We start from the raw sequence: 22,274 nt of genomic DNA on the forward strand, positions 1-22,274 counted from the left end.
AAAAAAATAAAAATGGAGTATATTGAAAATATATACTGTAATATGAAAAGTTACACAAATTAAGAATATAGCATAGTACTGAGAATATGAAAGCAATCAAGTCAGTATTTATGAAAATAAATTTTGGCGGCTGGGTGCGGTAGCTCATGCCTATAATCGCAGCACTTTGGGAGGCTGACGTGGGCGGATCACGAGGTCAGAAGATCAAGACCATCCTGGCTAACACGGTGAAACCCCATCTCTACTAAAAATACAAAAAAAAAAAAAAAAAAAAAATTAGCCATGGTGTCAGGTGCCTGTAGTCCCAGCTACTTGGGAGGATGAGGCAGGAGAATGGCATGAACCCAAGAGGCAGAGCTTGCAGTGAGCCGAGACTGTGCCACTGCACTCCAGCCTGGGCGACAGAGCGAGACTCCATCTCAAAAAAAAAAAAAAAAGAAAGAAAAGAAAAGAAATTGTGGCATATAAGCTTTATAGGAAATAGTGCAACCAGTAAAACATTTTATGATGTATTTCATATGCTAGTGTAATGAACGCAGCAAAGAACATGTTATGTACTCGACAGACGATGATAAAATTATGAGAAACCTTTTGAAGGAATACAACAGAGCAAAACATCTGTTTTTTAAAATTATCATTGTGTATTATGAATATTAAACAAATGTTTGTGATTTATATGTGAAACAATGTCTTTTTACTGCTTTTTTGTTTTCCCAAAAGTTGAGTTACCATTCCAATTTGAAATGGACTGTGTACACGCTTCATTTAGTACTTTTGTAAACTGTGTTTGTGATCTGACAGCAGCCTGTGAAATTCATAAGAATCACATAGGATGTAAGTCTCCATGATGTATGCCAATTACAGAAATTAGGTTGGTCTGTGTCTTTGTTACTAACAAAAATAGCTATAGCAGTGGCCTTCAGAGATGTAGAGTCTGGAAAAACTTGATCTTAATGTCAGGTTCTGGCACTGCTTTTACAGTTATAGCCCTGATGAGAGCTATCAGTAGGGAAAATAATTTATGGAGAAATTTAATTTTGCTAAAAGAGATAAAAGTTTATGCTCATAACCCTAATGTAGTTTTTATCCATTATGAGGCCACAAACTCTTTGAGAGTCTGCTGAAATCTCTATTAAGAAACTGCCAAAGAGCATACACAAAATTTGCATGCAATTTCAGGGAAGGTCTTCACCCCAGTTCCCACACTACCCCCTATCCTCCATTATTCCCTCAGACTTAGAATGTCAGTCCTAATAGAAATTATTATATCTACAGGTTCGAGAAATGGCTGCTACTACCTTAAGCGGTCTGCTACAGTGTAACTTTCTTACCATGGACAGTCCTATGCAGATTCATTTTGAGCAACTTTGCAAAACAAAACTACCTAAGAAAAGAAAGCGAGACCCTGGTTCTGTAGGAGATACCATTCCTTCTGCAGGTAACATTGCTGGTAGGAAACACCTGTATCCTATTGGGAATTAATGAGGGTTAACCAGGCTTACTCATATTTATTGAATAACTTGTATGTATGTGCCTAGGTCTATGCTAGGTATTGGGAAAAGTTTTCCCTACTTTTGAGGAGTTTTGCATATAGAAAGCAGGACTTGGAATGTAGAAAAGCTAAAATTGAGGTAGGTAGAAAGGAACCTGTAGAACTGCTACCTAACAACTATTGTATTCAGTCTACCCTCCACCCAGAATAGCTTCATAAAAAAGAGATATTCAGAATTAGTTATTTTGGAGGGTCTGAAAAACCTGTTTAGGAATTTAGAACTTAAATGTAGATGTACTAACAGAAAAAACTAAAGCAAGCCTTGTTTTTTATTTGGAGAGGGGATTATTCGGTCCTTCATTAGTCCTTTGGTGAGGGGGTGCGGAGTCATTGCAGGAGCTTCCAATCTAATTGAATATAGACACAAGATAAACACGAGAATAAGATCTGACTACTATGTCATGTTTAAAAAGAAATGTAAATGTGATTACAAAGATGCATCCTGCCATGTTAACTGTAATCATAATAGAAAATACATAAAAAGATTAATAGTAAGTAGGAATTTTATTGAATTCAGAGGAAGTGCTTAGAATATAAAGCTTTTACTGCTGATTAGTGTCTTAATTATGTCATAAAGTTACCTAGTAACAGAATCCAATAAAATATCAATGTACATTCTAGTATCTTTGCTTTTTGGGATATATATATGTATGTATATATATTATATATATATTATAAATATATTTCATAATATATACTTTTTGGAAACAGGATCTTCCACTGTCACCCAGGCTGGAGTGCAGTGGCATGATCTCAGCCCCCTGCAACCTCCACCTCCTGGGTTCAGGCGATTCTCATGCCTCTGTTAGCCGAGTAGCTAGGATTGCAGTCGCGCGCTACTACACCTGGCTAATTTTTTGTATTTTTAGTAGAGTTTCACCATGTTGATCAGGCTGGTCTTGAACTCCTGACCTCAAGTGATCCACCCACCTGGGCCTTCTAGAATACTGGGATTACAGACGTGAGCCACAGTGCCCGGCCTGAGAACTCTGTTTTTTTAATGATAAAGCACCAAAGTATTTTTAGGTCTTTTGTTACACCAAATGATATTGTTTACAATTTTGACCAGTCCAAATTCTCTTTTCCTTACCTTCAACTCCCTATTTTCCATGTGTCACAAATACAAATGTAATATGCTTTACAACATGTGAATACACACACCTTTATTGAGGAGCTGAGAATTTGAAACCACTTACACCACTACAGAACTAACTTACACCACTACAGAAAGAATAGAGACCCTTTAGAATACAGACATGCTGCAATTCTCTGTTTTAAGAAATAGACATTCTTCATACATGATGTGTTTACTAATGAATTGATGTATTCTGGGTAGGGGCGTCACATCCAGAAAAAAAAAAACACGCTAATTTTGATTGGAGATTGTTTTAGAATCAGGGATTGTACTGGCCTAGGTACAATTATGCTGTCATTGATAAGCAACTATGGAAGTCTTGAAAATTCCTTTTTTTTTTTTTTTTTGAGGTAAAGTCTTCCTCTATCGCCCTCCTTGGAGTGCAGTGGTTTTGAATATGGCTCACTGCAGCCTTGACCTCCCAGGCTCAAGCGATCCTCCTGCCTCAGCCTCTTGTCTAGCTGGAACCACAGGCATGCACTGCCATGCCCAGCTTTTTTTTTTTTTTTTTTTTTTCCTTGAGACGGAGCCTCACTCTGTATCCCAGGCTGGAGTACAGTGGTGCGATCTTGGCTCACTGCAACCTCTGCTTCCCTGGTCAAATGATTCTCATGCCTCAGCTTCTGGGTATCTGTGACTTCACATGCCATCACACGCAGCTAATTTTTGTATTTTTAGCAGAGACAGGGTTTCGCCACGTTGGCCAATGTGTTCTTGAACTCCTGACTGACCTCAGGTGATCCACCCGCCCTGGTCTCTCAATGTGCTGGGATTATAGGCATGAACCACCATGCCTGGCCACCAGCTGATTTTTAAAAATTATTTTTGGAGAGACAGGTTCTCACTTTATTGCCCTGGCTGGTCTCAAATTCCTGGCCTCAAGTGATCCTCCTACCTTGGCCTCCCAAAGTGCTGGGATTACAGGTATGAGCCACTGTGCCCAGCTGACAAATTCTTAAATACAGAATTATTTTTAGTTTAGCCTCAAAATCAAGTATTTGATGTGTTTACATGTAGATTCATTTTAAATGCAGAAATTCACATATTGAAAACAACACAATTGAAAACTAATTTTATCTCACTGTAACAAGTGCATTAGAGACATATATATATTTGCACAAATGTTGCTGTTCTCTTTGCAGAGTTGGTCAAACGCCATGCTGGGGTGCTAGGACTTGGTGCATGTGTTCTTTCTAGTCCTTACGATGTTCCCACCTGGATGCCCCAGCTCCTCATGAATCTCAGTGCACATCTAAATGATCCTCAGCCTATTGAGGTACAGTTCTTCCTTATTAGTTTGTACGTGTATTATCAGTGATGTTTTGTAAGAAACCATAATAATAATTTCCTATACACTCTGAACTAACTGCTTTCATAAAGCTACTACCTCTGCCAGGGCTTTGTCTGCTCACCAGTAATTATTAAAAAATTACAGAGACCTTGCTGCCATGGATATTTGAGATCTTTTGGTAGTGTGGAAATTATTGTAGCTTCTATCCCTCCCAGTCCAATGGAAGTAAAGTACTGTCAATATTGTTGTGATAAATTTTATGTTTCTATTTTTCTAGCACTGCAAAGTATTTTACTGGAAGCTAATATTAAATAGGAAATTATGATGGCATTTTTAGTAACTCAAAAGACCATTCACTTTGTCCTTCTCATTGGCTTTTTGGTTTTGTAGAACTTGGTATTGTGTGAGATCTGAAGTCTAGAGGGACAGTAATTTAACTAAAAGTATCCTACATATGATCCTGGTTGTCCAGAGAAGTTAAAACGTATGTGGGTCGTCTACTTTACAGATGACTGTAAAAAAAACCTTATCCAATTTCCGAAGGACTCACCATGACAACTGGCAGGAACACAAACAGCAATTCACTGATGACCAACTGCTTGTTCTCACCGATCTTCTTGTGTCACCATGCTATTATGCATAGAAAGGTAAGTCAGCAAAGTTCTGAATTTACATTGGTTTGGTGACTGAGAACTAGATATTTATTGTTTTTTTTCTTTTTGCTGACACTCTTAGATGTCAGTGTTTAGATAAAGTTGGATGGCGGGGATTGTTTGTTTTTAAACATGGCTTTTGCTATGGCCATTGGAAATGAGAATTTTGCTGTGCCTCCTTGCTTTAGGTTTAAAGCAGAGAAAATGTGTGACTGCTTTTGGACCTTTGTAAATGAGTGGTGTCAGCCTGGGAATAGTTAGATAAAGGAAAATAAATCTTATTCTTGGTTGCCTCCTGGGTGGGGCTGGGACATTTTGTGTGGCCCTGAGGACTCTGGGTTCTAAAAGTTGTGAGAACTTGATTTGGATTCTTACACCCATTCTGTTAAAGAGGGAGTACCCAGAAGCCTTTCTACTGGAATAGGAAGAATAAAAATTTCATTTATTAGGCTTTTAGAGTTGGATGTCTTGTTACCTAATTGAAATTTTTTCCTCCCTGATACAGATGACTAGTCCTCACTTCAGGCTCTTTTCATCAAAAATTCCACACCCTCAGGTACCATCTGTGGTGGCTCTCTGCAAGTTTTAAAACTGCCTCTGCTGAGCTCTCATCATTTTGGTGGTTTCTATGTTAGATCTCGTTAGTCTGCATTCCACAGCTTCTCAGTTGCCATTTGATTTCCCAACTTGTCCGGAAGTGTTTCCAGAATACTGATCACTTTTTTTTTTTGAGGCATCTGACAAAGTCACAAAGTCTCAGACTAGAAATAATTACCCAGTATGATCATGGCATCCAAGACCAGAGTCTCAGAACTCATTAAGAAACAGTTTACTTGGAATGGAGAATACCCATCTGTAATACAGGTCCTGTCATTTCATTCATCTCAAATTATTTTGAATTCTTCCCAAATGGCTGCTGGATTTAGATGGTAATAGGGGCTGTGGGCCATAAATCTGAAGCCTTGAGAACCTTGGGTCTGGAGAGCCATGAAGAGGGAAGGAAAAGAGGGCAAGTCCTGAACCTAACCAATGACCTGATGGATTGCTCGACCAAGACACAGAAGTGAAGTCTGTGTCTGTGCACTTCCCACAGACTGGAGTTTTTGGTGCTGAATAGAGCCAGTTGCTAAAAAATTGGGGGTTTGGTGAAGAAATCTGATTGTTGTGTGTATTCAATGTGTGATTTTAAAAATAAACAGCAACAACAATAAAAACCCTGACTGGCTGTTTTTTCCCTGTATTCTTTACAACTATTTTTTGACCCTCTGAAAATTATTATACTTCACCTAAATGGAAGACTGCTGTGTTTGTGGAAATTTTGTAATTTTTTTCTTTATTTTATTCTCTCTCTCTCCCTTTTTATTTTGCCTGCAGAATCGTTGAGAGACTAATAAGGCTTAATATTTAATTGATTTGTTTAATATGTTATATAAATGTAAAAGAGTGTATAAACTGTAGAGATAGCATTCGCAAGACTTTGTACAGATGCAACCTTTTACACAACATCATTGTGTAATTTGTAAAGATTCACATGTAGTTCTTTATTATAGTGATTTTGGGCTTTTGTACCCACTGAATGCCATTTTTTGTGTTTTTAAATTATTTTCTTTATCTTTCCTTGTTACAAAAACTGAGATGTGGGGTTTTTCTTTTTTTTTTTCAGTTCACTTATCATTAGAATGTCTGAACTTTTATGTAACATTTTTGTGTGCATCTCTCAATGCTAACACCACATGTTTGCCTATGACAAGTTTATAGAGTGAAAGGTATCTTCTGGGTTGAAATATTCACAAATTGGTGAATGTCATCTTGCAACACACCCTGTACAGTCTTCCTTAAAGGAACACTACAGTATATTTTTAGTATCTACATGCTGAATGACTGAATACAGACCTAAGCACAGCAGTGGTCCTGGTACAGTATTTAAGTGTCGGCATACACAGGCGTAATCCCTGTATAAAGTAGTGCCAAACTGATTTCAGTTGTGTAACTAGTTTAAAACCCAATAAATGGATTCTTTTTAACACCTGGCTTTTGTCTTCATTAAGAGGAGAAGACGGTTCTGTAGGCAGTGACTCCTGTGGATTTCCTTTTGCAGCCATAGATTTGTATCTGTAAATGTATGTCCTCTGACCAGTATAAATTATCTGGATCTGCCCTGTACAATACAGTAGCTACTAGCCATATCTGACTGTTTATATTTAATTAAATAAAAAATGTATTCCCTCAGTCTCACTGGCATATTTTAAACACTCTTGAGCTACATGTGGCTAGTGGTTACCACACTGAATAATATCGATGAACTTTTCCATCATCACAGAAAGTTCACCTAGCACTGACCTACGTGATTGATTGTTTTTGTGTGGAGGTGTGGGAGACAGAGTTTTGCTCTGTCATCCAGGCTGGAGTGCAATGGCACAATCTTGGCTTACTGCAACCTCTACCTCCCATGTTCCCATGAGGAATGCTCATGCCTTAGCCTCCAGAATAGCTGGGACTATAGGCATGCACCACCACGCCCGGATGATTTTTGTATTTTAGTAGAGACAGTTTCACCATGTTGCCCAGGCTGGGGTCAAACTCCTGAGCTCAGGCAGTCCACCTGCATCGGACTCCCAAAGTGCTAGGATTACAGGTGTGAGCCACCGTGCCTGATCCTAATTGATTGGTTCTTAAATTGATGTGCCTAAGAATCATGAGGGGATTTTGTTTAAATGTACAGGGAATTCATTGTTCCCACTTCATGATATCAATTCCTGGTCCTGAGGCCACACGTTGAGAAGTGAGGCTTTACATTGTATGTTGACCACTTCAGCTTTTTTTAATTAAGCTGTATGAAACTGCCTTAGCAATGGTTCCTAAATGGGAACTTTAAACAAAGATGTAAGATACTGGGTGCTCTCTCTGTTCCTCAATGAAAACTTCTCTGGCAGGGGTGCTTAGGCATTACAATATTAGAAGCTCTATGATGATTCAGTTGTTCAGCCAGGTTTGAGAACCACACGAATCCCACCACAGACCTAAAAAGAGTGTACCTTAATCTGAGTGCCTAACATGCTCCCAGGTGATTCTGATTCTGGGTTTGGAAGTCGCTTATTACTTTGATATTTCCCTAGTGACATTGTCCTATGAATTAATTGTTTACCAATAGGAAAAATGAAATTTTTTACCAGGAGGGAAAAGGAGAAGGGGGTGGAGAAAAGAGTTGCATGGCTTGTATGGTCTAAGATAGTTCTTAACATGTATATGGTGTGTTAAAAAGCATGAGGACAGCAGGAACTGTGTTAAGGGTGGTAACAAGATTTACTAGAGGAGGAGGGGAGAGGCTGACCTGTGTTTGGAAGTCACTGTTGACTGGGCATGGAAGACAGCATGGGCCACTCTCTGAGGGTGGATGAGAAGTGAGGAGAAGAAAAAGCCTATTTACCTTTTTATAAGGTCAAATAAATATTTAGTTTCTGAATGGATCCTTTAGAAAGCAAAGACTGCAGATTGTCCTTCAAAATTTAGGAGGAAAATTTACTCACCTATTAATGTAAATGAAAGTTTAGGTGCAAATATATGATAAAGCTGTTTTCAAATATTTGAAATACTTGTCATTACCAAGCCCTTTAAGCCGCAGGCCACTTTTGGTAATTAGGAGTGTGGCCAGAAAGACTAAAGAGCAATTTTGTTTTATTAAAAAATTAACTTTTGGCCAGGCGCAGTGGCTCACATCTGTAATCCCAGCACTTTAGGATTGCTTGAGCCCAAGAGTTTGAGACCAGCCTGGGCAACATAGACCCTATTTCTACAAAAAATAGAAGAAAATAGCTGGGTGTGGTGGTACGTGCCTGTAGTCCCAGCTACTTGGGGGGCTGATGTGGGAGGCAGAGGTTACAGTGAACTGAGATCACGGCACTGCACTCCAGCCTAGGTGACAGAATGAGACCGTGTCTCACAAAAATAAAAAAATCATGAGCTGTCATCACAGGAAAAGTAACTTTTTCTACGTGGCCTTCATAACTGTTTTTGTAGACTTCGTCTTCTCAGTATATCCTAATTGTTTTAAGTATTCCTTTTGAACATCAAGGTTGTTTTCAGTTTCCTGTACTACAGATTACACTGCAGTGCACATTTTCATACCTTTATGCTTTAAAACTCTTCTTTTGTTGGAGCAGTTCCAAGGAGTGAGAGATGCTTAGATGAGGAGCTTTTTTTGTTTTAAAGAACATTTTAACAGCTCTCATATTTGCTGTTTTCCTCAAAGTGCACATGTATCCATTTGCATTGCAATAATAAGAGTGTATTAGAAGAATGCCAGTGTCAGGGCAGATTGATAGCCAATTCATGATCTATAATTAGCCCTGCTTATTTATTTGCAGATTTTCCATTTTTTTACTGCTACCAATGTTTTTTCCAATTTCGCTCACTTGTGGATTTTGTAGATATACTAGTTTTAGCCTTGTTGAATGGTTCTAGCTAGTTCTGGAACTTTGATGAGTCCTGATTTCCTCTTCTAGATCTCTAGAATCCTTTATGATTTGTGGTTTTTTGTTTGTTTTCAGTTTCAGACCATTTCTCCGGTAGGTATAACTCTGATGGTCTCAATGCAGCCCAAACCTATTGTAATCTCCATTCATATAGCCAAATGCCTGGAAATGAACTAGCATTTATTTATGCAGTAGCTAATTTATTATAGAGAGGTATATAATTTTGATCAGAATTCCCACTCCAAATGCTAATGAGTATTTTTCTGTGGATTGTTTCTGGGACTCATGGTTACCATTATTGATAACATATACTGGAACTGCTTTATTGCAAGTGGTTGGGAAGTGGAATATGTGGGAACTGGAAAACTTTCTTGAAGTTATTTCTAAACAGAATTCTGATGGCATACTCAACTCCTGGACTGAATAATAAGTTATCTAGCCTTCTTGCTTTTTGTTTTTTCGTTTTTTTGTTTGTTTTTGTTTTGTTTTGTTTTTATGAAAGCACAGGGAACTGAAGAAATTGCATTAATTAAATTACTTGATACTTGCTAGTTCTGTTTTAAAAAGATAAACCATTAGCTAAAATGAAGAATCCAGTATAAGTATTTCATCTGAACGGAATCAACTTTGCTTTTCTGGTAACCAGAGTGAATGAAGGAAAGGGCATTCAAATAACATTCTCTGTTTCTAAATAGCATCCCTGAGGTTAGAAAAGTAGTAATATCCTAGTTAGCCAGGTTGGGATACTGAAGGGAGAAGAGTTTAACTGGTTTTATTTTGTACCCATCATAGCAGACATACTTAGGAATGTTACTTGATTGTTCAGACTAAAACCTATCTTAGGAGTTCATTATTTTGGACATGTATGAATTCTAGAAGAATGAGAGAGGATGGTAATTTTAGTTTTGTGTTTGTGCTTAATAAAATTAGCCTGTACGTTGCACTATGATTTATCAAGATTTTTTACATTCAACATAGTATTAAGTAATACATCAATATCCATGATTCCTGGGCTTGGTCGTTTTATTTGCATGGGTAGTTTCTTTATACTTTGCATGTTTCCTGCCAATTAGTCCCCTTGCTGAGTTCCCTCAGTGAATTCACTAATACCTTAAGAGAGCTTAGTTCAGTTCAAATAGGTTTAATTTAAATTCTATTACAATGACTTGATTTGTAAATTCTAGGTCTCAAAGTTCCAAACTGGAAGCCGCCGCCAATTTAATTCATCAGGAAAAATATTAGCCGCAGCCTAAGTGAGGAGCTAGTTAGGACGTCTTAAAAGCGCGGGGAACGAGGAGGAGGTGGGCTGCGGGCAGGGTAAGCAGCCTAGGGAGGCCCGCAAAGACCTCCCTGGGTCCCTGCGTGCCATCAGTACCCCTATCTTTCCCTTCCTTCCTTACCACTCCACCTTGCTCTGCGTTTCAGGTTTTGGCTATTTCAGGGAGCTTGAGTTCCCCAAACAGCAAAACTGCGAGCCTGAAAAACCTTCTGGCTCAAGCGCCCCTCGTGAGGCGGGCAGCGGGAGTGGCCGGGCTCTGGGCCCCAGGAGGCAGGCGACGGAGGCGCGGAGGGTGCGGGGCGCAGGCGGGACGCCAGGCCCGGGTGTCCGGCGGAGAGGGCGGTGCCCTCGGCGTCTCCGTGACTGCGCCTCTGCGCCCGCGTCTTGCCGCGGCTCCCGGGATGCGCGGAGGCGGTGGCGATGGCGATGATGCCTCTAGTCCTGCATCATCCAGAGCGGCAGGCGGAGCTGGGGTCCGGACTGCGAGATGGAGGAGGGGCGGCGCTGCGGCCACCCGGCAGGTGAGAGGCCGCGGGCCCCTGGAGGAGGACAACCCCACGATGCCGGAGACGGCTCCCGGAGGCCGGCGGGATAGCGAGGAGCGCGGCTGCGCTGGGCCAGGCCCGGCTCCGCGTACCTGTCTTCCTGGTGCGGCCTGCAGGGTAGCCTTCTCACCCGGCCCTGCCGGTTCCCAGGCTCTGCTCGGCCGTGGAACCCCCCCACCCACCCACCGCCCCTACCCTGGCTGAGCCCTCCTAACCCACCACCCCTCTGCGGCATTCTTTTGCAAGCTTACCTGGCCCGGCCTAGGCCCTCCTTACCGTCACCTCACCCTTCTCCGGGAAGCCCCTACCCACCGCCAGCCCCTCACGGGGGGTCGACCTCCCCTGCCCGCAGTTTCCCACTCTGTCCTCAGGCTGGGGGCTCCCTGGCCTCTTCATCTCTCCCATCAAATGACTCAGGTCTTCCCATCCCATTAGCTGCTCCGGGTTCAGTGTAGTTTTACTGGATAGAAAGAGCAAGGGCTTTGAAATCAGATAATGACCTTGGGGAAGTTATCTAACCTCCCTGAGGTTTTCCTGATCGATAGAAATACAATGGGAATCACAATAATACAGAACCTTGCTCTCTGTGAGGATTAGGCTCTGAAAATGCTAACCTAAGACATTTTGGGGCGCGCAGGGAATGGGGTTGGAAGAATTCAGGTCGTGAGTTGACTTACGAAAGCCCCTATAGCATGTTTTAATGTTCACTAAAAATTTAAAACAGCACACTAGATATATCAGAGGCTGTTCACATATCTTAATGAGAAATCATTGCCACTCAAATTATACAATAAATTTTCATCCATATTCTTTGCTTGCTAGTTACTTCAGGATGTCTCATTTGTAAGAATATGCATGTGAATTCATTCTTACTGCAGCTAATATGCATGCTTAAGACTGGTGTTCCAGCTTAAAATCGTTCTGATTTTGTGACTTTAATCACATCTTCTTCTATAACCTATTCTCCGTCCCAGAGATAAAGAGTAGCTTGTATGTTTGCATTGCAAATAACATGGGTAACCTTTATTGAATATTTATGAGTAGCAAAGCAGTATTAATTTATTCCCCTTCCAAAACCACTTTTATTTTCTGCCGTCATCATGTCATTCCAAATTATGGTCACAGCCTCCTTTTTCTTAAAGTCTCAGGAGTTACTACTAAGACCTGAGTTTACTTTCCCTCCATTTTCTTGATTTCTGTTATACTAAAGTTTTTTGCAAACCTTTTCGCCTATTCTGTCCTCTGCTTTTTCTTCCTTTTCTCTTCCCAGCCCATGATTCCTTTTTTTCTAATTATCTCAATAGGAGTGATTTATGATTACTTTATATGTGAACTACAGTTAGATACATAGAAGAATGTGTGTGTGTGTGTGTGTGTGTGTGTGTGTGTGTGTGTGTGTGTCTGTCTATCTATCTGTATCTACATAGATGTAGATATAGCTATATAGGTGTATCAGAATTTCGGATTCCAGAAAGTTTCAGTGGGGAAGGGATTGCAATACCTATTTATAGGATTATTGTGAGAATGAAATAAAGCTTGATAATTTATGTAAAGCCTCTAGAATAGGTGCCTGGTGTGTAATAACCACTTAATACTTCTGACCTGGGGATGCCTCCCAAAAAGGTTTTTTTGTTGTTCGGGTTAGCATGGTGGTGAAGAGTGTGGAAGAGCAAGTGCTTAGATTCAAATCCATGTTCCACCACTTTAGATAACCTCTCTTTGACTTGGTTTCCTCATCTGCAAAATGGAGATGTTATATCAAGTATTTCAGGGTTGTTATGAGGACTCAATAAGCTAATAGTGTGGAACATTGAGAAAAGTACCTGGCACATCATAAGCACTTGATAAAATTAATATACTAATAATGATGCTGATAATTATACTGCCATTGTTATTTCCTGACCTGGAATTCTTATTTTTTTAAATTTATCGAAGGCTGGGTACAGTGGCTCACACCTGTAATCTCAGCACTTTGGGAGGCCAAAGCAGGCAGATTGCTTGAGCCCAGAAGTTGGAGACCAGTGAGGGCAACATAGTGAGACTCCATCTCTATTAAAAATATATATATTGAAAAATTTAAAATTTGTTGAAAAAATGTAACTGTACAAAACGTGAAAGTTGCCTCTCCTCTACCCCAAATCACCTTTTTTCCTCCTGCCTCCTATTCTTGACTAATGTTAGTGCTTCATCATCTCATTTTTCTCCTAATCCCTTTTTCCAAATATCTCTTAGCCTGAGGTCTTCATAACTTCCATCATCCCGCTTCATTATTACCTAGTTACTTTTCATTTCTCTTAGCATCCTAATTCCAGACTCCTCATTCTTCTAATTTCCCCAGGCCAAATTCCTGCATCCCTCTTCACCCCTCTTCATCTCTCTGCCTCCAAAGAGGAAACCCTTGGAGATAAGGGGGTTAGAGACACCAGTATCACCTCCCTGCTCTTCCTGCCTCCTCAAATTGTTTTCTCTTCTACTTCCCTTTTCATAAATTAGCTGTAATCCTCCTGTTAGCAACTTTTAAAAACAGTAAAAAATTGTCTTTCTCATTACATAGGTATCAAAAGTGTTCAGAAACAAATATACAGCCTTTAAGTGGAAATAGAGCTATCTGGTACTATTTTTAAAAAATTCTAACCATCAAGAAACAAAAGTTCAGGATTTTCTTCTCTTATGGAACTTTTATTTAAAAGGAAAGTATAGAAAAGTTGGTCTCACTTTCCAGTGGACAAATTCACCATATCGTCCTGATCTGTACCATATGAATGTTAAGAATATAGATTAAGTTATCTTTTTCCTTGACTAAGGACACCAGTCAATTATATGGATTTCCCAGGACTGGTATATGTCTGATAGTCACTGGCATGGCTGTATCTGTTGTTAAATGTGGAGAGACTTCTGTATTGGGTAGTCCATAGCTGCTAATTGGAGCCCCAGGTAATCCCTGACTGACCTGGTTCATTCCGCTGTACCCCCTTGATCTGGCAACTAAAGGGTTAACAGCTGGAGGCTTCTGGAATCCAGCTTGAGCTGGTGGTTAAGTACACTGAACATCAGCCCTGGACCTCTGCAGTGCCACTTATTGTTCCTAAAATTCTAGATTAAGGCAAACCCTTTTTGGTTGTCAAGAACATAGTGCTGTCTCCAAGGAACAGCTTAGTCGGTCCCACCAGAAGCATCTGCTGGGAGCAGGTTGGGCACCAACCCATGCAGGACTTTGGGATTTGGGACAATGTAGATTTGTGTGAGTGCACATTAAGTCTCATTGCAAAATAGCAAAAAAAAAGTTAGGAAAAAGGAGCAAGAAGTTATTCTTTTAAAGTAGAGACTGCCTTACTCATCGTAGCACCTAGCACCTGGCGTAATGCTGGCATATGGTATGCACATAATCAATATAAATTGAGCGAACGAATGCAGGAATGGGTGCATGCCTCCTGCTCCACCATCAGGATATTCTTGTTGGGATAATGGTAACTCACATTTATATAGCAGTTTAGACTTTACAATGTGGTGCTTTGCACCTTGTAAATTTCTAGTATAATTCCAACATCCTTGGTTACTTCCAGTTTTCCGTCTCACATGTAGTCCTACACGAGGTTTTTTTCCAAAGGAGAATATGTAGTTAATTGGCCAAGAAATTGCAAGCTGGGGGAAAAATTATAAATACTGGGAAATAAAGGATTCTTCGTAGGGAACGAAACAGGGTTTGTTAATGATTTATGGGCATTATGTGAAGGGCCACATTATGCATCAACAATACCCTCCAGCCTATATTTCAAGCACATGCAGTTTTTTGCCACAGTGCTTCTGCTGCAAAGACCTACCCCCACTTCTCTTAGCCTGTCTGTCCCCACTCCATACCCCCGACCTTTCATCCAGCTGGCCCGTGCTTGCTAAAGCTCCCTTTATCCTTTCCCAGCTCCCTTTCCATGTTGGGGTAGGTTCCCCCCTTCCATGCTCTCATAGCACCCTGCAACCTTATTAGGCTGTAATTATTACATAGTTAGATTGATCTCCAACTAGATTGTGATCTCTTTGGTGGAGAGATTACGTTCTTGTATATCTTCAGTGCCTGACACAGAAGTGTTTCTAAAAGTAACATCTGCACACCCCTCAAACAGAATCACAAGGGGCGAGGCCAAGGAATCTGCTCTCCAAGTGATAACTTAAACTTTTTAACATGCTCTTCAGGTGACACTTAAACTTGTTTGAAAACCTCTGTGTCATAAAACTAAATATTAGCTGGATGAATGTATTTGTATCTTTTTCTGTGTTGGCCTTTGTGAGGAGAAATGCTTTCTATGCACCAAATCAGAGCTGAAAAATTCTAGTGTTTTGTTAAAAAAAAAAAAAGAGAGAGAGAGAGCTGGGTTTGGTGGTGCATGCCTGTAGTCCCAGCTACTTGGGAAGCTAAGCCAGGGGGACTGCTTGAGCACAGGAGTTCAAGTCCAGCCTGGGCAACATGGTAAGACCCCATTGCTAATAAATGAATAAATTTTTCTCTCAAGGTGAGAGATACTAGTACTCATACTACTACTAATAATGAGATCACTGTATGAATTCCTTTCTGTTTCTACATTAATCCCTTTCTGTTTCTGGGTGTGCATTTTTGTGTGTAGGCTTATCTGTCTTGGGCCTCTTTTGTCACATATTGTTCATCTGTGAGCTGAGGCCCTGACTCACTGAGTATTTTGGGGGAGCAGAAGAAGGAGACATTTCTCTCCGAAAATGAACTCAACAGGCCACCTTCAGGATGCCCCCAATGCCACCTCGCTCCATGTGCCTCACTCACAGGAAGGAAACAGCACCTCTCTCCAGGAGGGTCTTCAGGATCTCATCCACACAGCCACCTTGGTGACCTGTACTTTTCTACTGGCGGTCATCTTCTGCCTGGGTTCCTATGGCAACTTCATTGTCTTCTTGTCCTTCTTCGATCCAGCCTTCAGGAAATTCAGAACCAACTTTGATTTCATGATCCTGAACCTGTCCTTCTGTGACCTCTTCATTTGTGGAGTGACAGCCCCCATGTTCACCTTTGTGTTATTCTTCAGCTCAGCCAGTAGTATCCCGGATGCTTTCTGCTTCACTTTCCATCTCACCAGTTCAGGCTTCATCATCATGTCCCTGAAGACAGTGGCAGTGATCGCCCTGCACCGGCTCCGGATGGTGTTGGGGAAACAGCCTAATCGCACGGCCTCCTTTCCCTGCACCGTACTCCTCACCCTGCTTCTCTGGGCCACCAGTTTCACCCTTGCCACCTTGGCTACCTTGAAAACCAGCAAGTCCCACCTCTGTCTTCCCATGTCCAGTCTGATTGCTGGAAAAGGGAAAGCCATTTTGTCTCTCTATGTGGTCGACTTCACCTTGTGTGTTGCTGTGGTCTCTGTCTCTTACATCATGATTGCTCAGACCCTGCGGAAGAACGCTCAAGTCAGAAAGTGCCCCCCTGTAATCACAGTTGATGCTTCCAGACCACAGCCTTTCATGGGGGTCCCTGTGCAGGGAGGTGGAGATCCCATCCAGTGTGCCATGCCGGCTCTATATAGGAACCAGAATTACAAAAAACTGCAGCACGTTCAGACCCGTGGATATACCAAGAGTCCCAACCAACTGGTCACCCCTGCAGCAAGCCGACTCCAGCTCGTATCAGCCATCAACCTCTCCACTGCCAAGGATTCCAAAGCCGTGGTCACCTGTGTGATCATTGTGCTGTCAGTCCTGGTGTGCTGTCTTCCACTGGGGATTTCCTTGGTACAGGTGGTTCTCTCCAGCAATGGGAGCTTCATTCTTTACCAGTTTGAATTGTTTGGATTTACTCTTATATTTTTCAAGTCAGGATTAAACCCTTTTATTTATTCTCGGAACAGTGCAGGGCTGAGAAGGAAAGTGCTCTGGTGCCTCCAATACATAGGCCTGGGTTTTTTCTGCTGCAAACAAAAGACTCGACTTCGAGCCATGGGAAAAGGGAACCTCGAAGTCAACAGAAACAAATCCTCCCATCATGAAACAAACTCTGCCTACATGTTATCTCCAAAGCCACAGAAGAAATTTGTGGACCAGGCTTGTGGCCCAAGTCATTCAAAAGAAAGTATGGTGAGTCCCAAGATCTCTGCTGGACATCAACACTGTGGTCAGAGCAGCTCAACCCCCATCAACACTCGGATTGAACCTTACTACAGCATCTATAACAGCAGCCCTTCCCAGGAGGAGAGCAGCCCATGTAACTTACAGCCAGTAAACTCTTTTGGATTTGCCAATTCATATATTGCCATGCATTATCACACCACTAATGACTTAATGCAGGAATATGACAGCACTTCAGCCAAGCAGATTCCAGTCCCCTCCGTTTAAAGTCATGGAGGCTATAGGATCTTATGTAAACAGTTTTTGTTTCTGATAGTAATGGACTTTATTCTAACTTGAGATCAATGGCGGATCAAAACCTACAAGATTCAACTGAAAAGTTGGCAGTTATGGTTTTCTTTCATCTGATGTGTCCGTATCTGTTGATTTGCTTTGTAGTTTGTTGACATCTTAAGATTTGATGTGAAAGTTTTAGATTTTTTACCCCGCTCTTTGCCCCAGTCTTTTGTACCGAGCCTTTAAATAGATGCCAGGAATGAAGCTACTGTGTTAAAGTAGAAAGTCAACCGATTATCATGATTTGAGTCAGTGTTATGTGACTTCAAAATAAGATATTGACTGGATTTTTTTTTAAAGAATGTGAAGATATGATTTTTGCTGAGGTGTTATTTTTATTAATTGAACTGTAAATTTTGATTTTTTGAAGTGTTGAAATCGGGAACACTACACCTTGTTGGTAGCAGGTTGATTTGAATAAATAATATATTGTTAGCTGGGTGCAGTGGCGTGCACCTGTAGTCCTAGCTACTTGGGAGGCTGAGGCAGGAGGATCACTTGAACCCGGGATTATGAGTCCAGCCTGGGCAACACAGCAAGACCCTGTCTCTAAAGGAAATGTATATATTCTTTTTTTTTTTTTTTTTTTTTTGAGACGGAGTTTCACTCTTGTTGCCCAGGCTGGAGTGCAATGGCATGACCTCGGCTCACCGCAACCACCACCTCCCGGGTTCAAGTGATTCTCCTGTCTCAGCCTCCCAAGTAGCTGGGATTACAGGCGCATGCCACCATGCCCGGCTAATTTTTGTATTTTTATTAGAGACGGGGTTTCTCTGTGTTGGTCAGGCTGGTCTTCAACTCCTGACCTTAGGTGATCCGCCTGCCTCGGCCTCCCAAAGTGCTGGGATTACAGGCATGAGCCACCGCGCTTAGCCAGAAATATATATATTCTTAAGGCAGAAAAGGTGATAACTCTGTCTTTACCAAAAACACTCACACAGGTATTAGGTACTTTTCTTTCATAGGACAGTCAACTAAGAATATAGTATTATGATTATTGCCATTTCTTATTATAGATATGTTTTATGTCAATTGAGTAGGTTTACAATTTTTTTGAAAAGAAATATATTTGGGCCGGGCATGGTGGCTCACGCCTGTAATCCCAGCACTTTGGGAGGCTGAGGCGGGTGGATCACCTGAGGTCAGGAGTTCGAGACCAGCCTGGCCAACATGATGAAACCCCGTCTCTACTAAAAACACAAAAATTAGCAAGGCATGGTGGCAAGCACCTGTAATCCCAGCTACTCGGGAGGTTGAGGCAAGAGAATCGCTTGAACCTGGGAGACAGGTTGCAGTGAGCTGAGATCGTGCCATTGCACTCCAGCCTGGGTGACAAGAGCGAGATGTCATCTCAAAAAAATGAAAAAAAGAGAAAGAAAGAAAGAAAAGAAATATATTTTTGCTTGTTAAAAGTGAATTATTTATTTATTTTTTTTTTTCCTGAGACGGAGTCTTGCTCTGTTGCCCAGGCTGGAGTGCAGTGGCATGATCTCTGCTCACTGCAACCTGCGCCTCCCGGGCTCAAGTGATTCTCCTGCCTCAGCCTCCTGAGTAGCTGGGATTACAGGCGTGTGCCACCATGCCCAGCTCATTTTTGTATTTTTTAGTAGAGACAGGTCTTGAACTTGTCTTGAACTCCTGACCTCAGGTGATCTGCCTGCCTCGGCCTCCCGAAGTGCTGGGATTACAGGCATGAGCCACCCCCACTGGCCCAAAAGTGAATTGTTTCTGAATGATCTTATTCAAGAAGCCTAGTGAAGAGGGCTGCATCTATGGTAGAGGTGCCCTGTTCCCAGGAGAGAAGGCACTGCTGTAATCATCTCGGTGTTCTGTGGAAAACAGTGTGGACTCCTGTCATGCATTGGGCAATATTTATTATTGCTTAACAAGGTTTACAGATAAGACTGGGAATGTTTTGATTTATGTTTTCCTTCTGTGTGAGAAGAGTTTACTAACCACCTGACAGTATTCAAGTAACTATTTAGAAATGACTTCTTTTTTGTCTTTATTTATTATTATGGTAGAAAAATTCTCAAGATAATCTATTTTCAAGCTAATCATTTTATTTCTCTCCCATTAATCTTAAAGTGGAAATGGGCAGAAAGAAAAAATAGATTTAAGTATTTCTATACCTGAAACTAATTTTACTATATGCTCTGAGATTCCTAGCATAACAACTGTGAACTCATATTTTTATGTAAAAATATTTTCAGTATACAGTTAGTATTTGAACTCACTAGGTTTTTAAATGTTAGACACACAAGATGAGCATCAATATACAACACCTATCTTTATAAATTGTTATATTCAAGAGTTATTATTGCAGATTGGAAGGTACTTTGTTCCTTTGCGTAAAAGTCTTTTTTTTTTTTTTTGTAGGAACAGAGTCTTACTCTGTCACCCAGGCTAAAGTGCAGTGGCATGATCTCAGCTCACTGCAACCTCCGCTTCCCAGGTTCAAGCGATTGTCTTGCCTCAGCCTCCAGAGTAGCTGGGATTACAGGTGCCCGCCACCACTCCTGGCTAATTTTTGTATTTTTGGTAGAGACAGGGTTTCACCATGATAGCCAGGCTGGTCTTGAATTCTTGGCCTCAAGTAATCCACCCACCTCGGCCTCCCAAAGTGCTAGGATTACAGGCATGAGAAACCACATCCAGCTGAAAGGCATTTAATTTATAGTTTCCTCCCTCAGCTGTCCCCAAATACAGGGGTCATGAGAGGTATGGAGAAGACAGAATAGATATTCAATTAGAACTCTGCTCAACCTTATCTTATAACTGTTACCTTTCAGTATTGATCAGTTATTTCTATTTTTGAAATTTAAATAGGCATAGATTTTCTTTTGTTTCTTTTTCTTCTAAATTTTTTTCTTGCCACACCCAGGGGCAGCCTCGAATTATTTTGTTTTTAAGTTCACCTTTTAGACTGATTTGCCTACCTACTCCCTCCTTCTTTCCCTTTCTCCCTCCCTCCTTCCCTTTTTCCCTCTTCTTTTTTTTAAGATGGAGTCTCATGCTTGTTGCCCAGGATGGACTGCAGTGGCACGATCTCGGCTCACTGCAACCTCCGCCTCCCAGGTTCAAGCGATTCTCCTGTGTCAGCCTCCCGAGTAGCTGGGACTACAGGCACGCACCACCACTCCCAGCTAATTTTTGTATTTTTAATAGAGACAAGGTTTCACCAAGTTAGCCAGGCTGGTCTCAAACTTCTGACCTTGTGATCCACCCACCTCGGCCTACCTAAGTACTGGGATTACAGGCGTGAGCCAGTGCACTGGCCTATTATCTCTTTTTAAAAAAGAATTAAGAAATCTAATATTCTTTCCCAAGATCGTACAAAGAATTGTGGCAAATTAGGAATTAGATTTTTGTCTTAATTCAAAACCTAGTATTTACCCCAGTATGCCAAACAGCTTTATAATGAAGACAACATTAATCAAGCATCACATTTTTAAAGGCATATATCTATTTTTTTGGCTACGCAAAAAACCTTGTCTCTATTAAAAATACAAAAATTGGCTAGGCATTTCAAATGTGATATAATAAAATATTAACACAAAAGTAATTTCTATTTATAAAATTTAAAATGGCAGGTTTTCTGTGTGACGTTTGAGTTTGAGATGATTTGACTGGCATGAGGCCCATCATTGGGAGGTAAAAATTACAGCACAAAGAAAACTAAGCAGGTGCATATGAGGTATTGTCTCTTTATGCTCATCAAAAAATTATCTCCAAAAGAAAAGTTAAAAAAATTATTGTTATAAATTGCATGAAATACATAGTGGGCTCGATTCGTAGCCCCCGTCCGTATCTATATCTCTATATCTATAGAGACATAACTTTCTTCGTAAGTTATATATGTCTACTTCTACCTGTGTTATCATAATAAAGGTGTCATGATGATACAGGTGGAGGTAGAAATATATAACTTATCTCTTCATAAGGGCTAAAATGAGAACTAAAAGTAATGAGAATTGAGTTGAATATGATTAATTATCAGGATATGTTAATTAGTTCTCTTGATGCTTACTGTGATGCAAAGTATGTGATGTATTTTAAACATTTTATAATAATTGTTCGTATGTTAACCATTAGGCAAGATTTGTATTTCTAATGCTTTTAATGTTCTTTTAAAATAATGTTTGGAAAATAAAAATACTGAAAATCCTAACATTTCTGAACACCAGTTTGCAATATAATGAATTTCCTGTCTGATCATTTTAAAACTATCAGAGCATGGCAATGATCATTTTTGCACAATGGATAACAATGTGTTGAACCACAGACAGAGAGCTCTTTGCCTTAAGAGATGAAATAACTTGTTTGACTATATATAAATTTTTTTTTTTTTTGTAGAGACGGGGTCTCCCTATGTTGCCCAGGTTGGTCTCCAACTCATGGGCTCAAGTGATCCTCCCGCCTCAGCCTTCCAAAGTGCTGGGAATAGAGGCGTTACATTTTGTATCATATATGCTCAGACTAATCAAGGATAGTTAATGCCAAAGACTATTTACAAAACTAAGTTTCTTACTCAGTGAAAAGAGGCTAAATGAACATTTGAACAACTCATTTAAATGAAATTTAGCTGGAAAAAAAATTTTTGAATTTTTGGTTTATCGATCAGGGTCTGGATTTAAGAATCAAAAAACATTAACATAAGCAGGAAAGCATTTAATATAGGAAACTAGATGTCTACAGAATGGTTAGATAGGGCTCTATGATGAGTCTCCAGGAAAGATTGCACCATAAACATGACCAGCCGGACCAGCCAGAAATGCTACTACTTCTGCTCCAACCAAGAAGAGAGGAAGTCAGGAAGCCTACCTTGGACTTTTGACTTCAAGAACACACTGTTAAAGTTGTTGTCCACCAGTAAGGAAGTTGCTGCCACTACTATTTCCACAAAAAACTCTCTTGACACCTACAAAGC

General features: G+C 40.7%; 2 protein-coding genes across 18 annotated transcripts in view; both read left to right on the forward strand.

Annotated features, from left to right (window-relative positions):
• PSME4 (proteasome activator subunit 4) overlaps positions 1-10,599 on the forward strand; it is a 110,357-nt gene extending 99,758 nt beyond the window's left edge. For 7 of the 17 annotated variants that reach the window (XM_016948509.3, XM_016948519.3, XM_016948516.3 and 4 more), the window contains 4 exons: positions 1,276-1,450; positions 3,830-3,963; positions 4,487-4,625; positions 5,137-6,655. In XM_016948509.3, the coding sequence (XP_016803998.1) occupies positions 1,276-1,450; positions 3,830-3,963; positions 4,487-4,621 (444 nt within the window). In that variant the 3' untranslated portion in view covers positions 4,622-4,625; positions 5,137-6,655. Of the gene's footprint in view, positions 1-1,275; positions 1,451-3,829; positions 3,964-4,368; positions 4,626-5,136; positions 6,656-10,528 lie in introns of those variants that run through there. The other 10 variants (XR_001715772.4, XM_003309012.5, XM_054678405.2 and 7 more) reach the window with 7 other exon arrangements.
• A 98-nt stretch (positions 10,600-10,697) lies between these two features.
• Positions 10,698-17,494, forward strand: GPR75 (G protein-coupled receptor 75). Its single transcript, NM_001205039.1, has 2 exons — positions 10,698-10,903; positions 15,544-17,494. Exon 2 carries the CDS (start codon positions 15,653-15,655, stop codon positions 17,273-17,275), a length of 1,623 nt encoding a protein of 540 aa, NP_001191968.1. The 5' UTR covers positions 10,698-10,903; positions 15,544-15,652; the 3' UTR covers positions 17,276-17,494.
• Positions 17,495-22,274: the final 4,780 nt, after the last annotated feature.

This window comes from Pan troglodytes, chromosome 12 (assembly GCF_028858775.2).
Source record: "Pan troglodytes isolate AG18354 chromosome 12, NHGRI_mPanTro3-v2.0_pri, whole genome shotgun sequence".
Lineage (NCBI taxonomy): Eukaryota > Metazoa > Chordata > Mammalia > Primates > Hominidae > Pan > Pan troglodytes.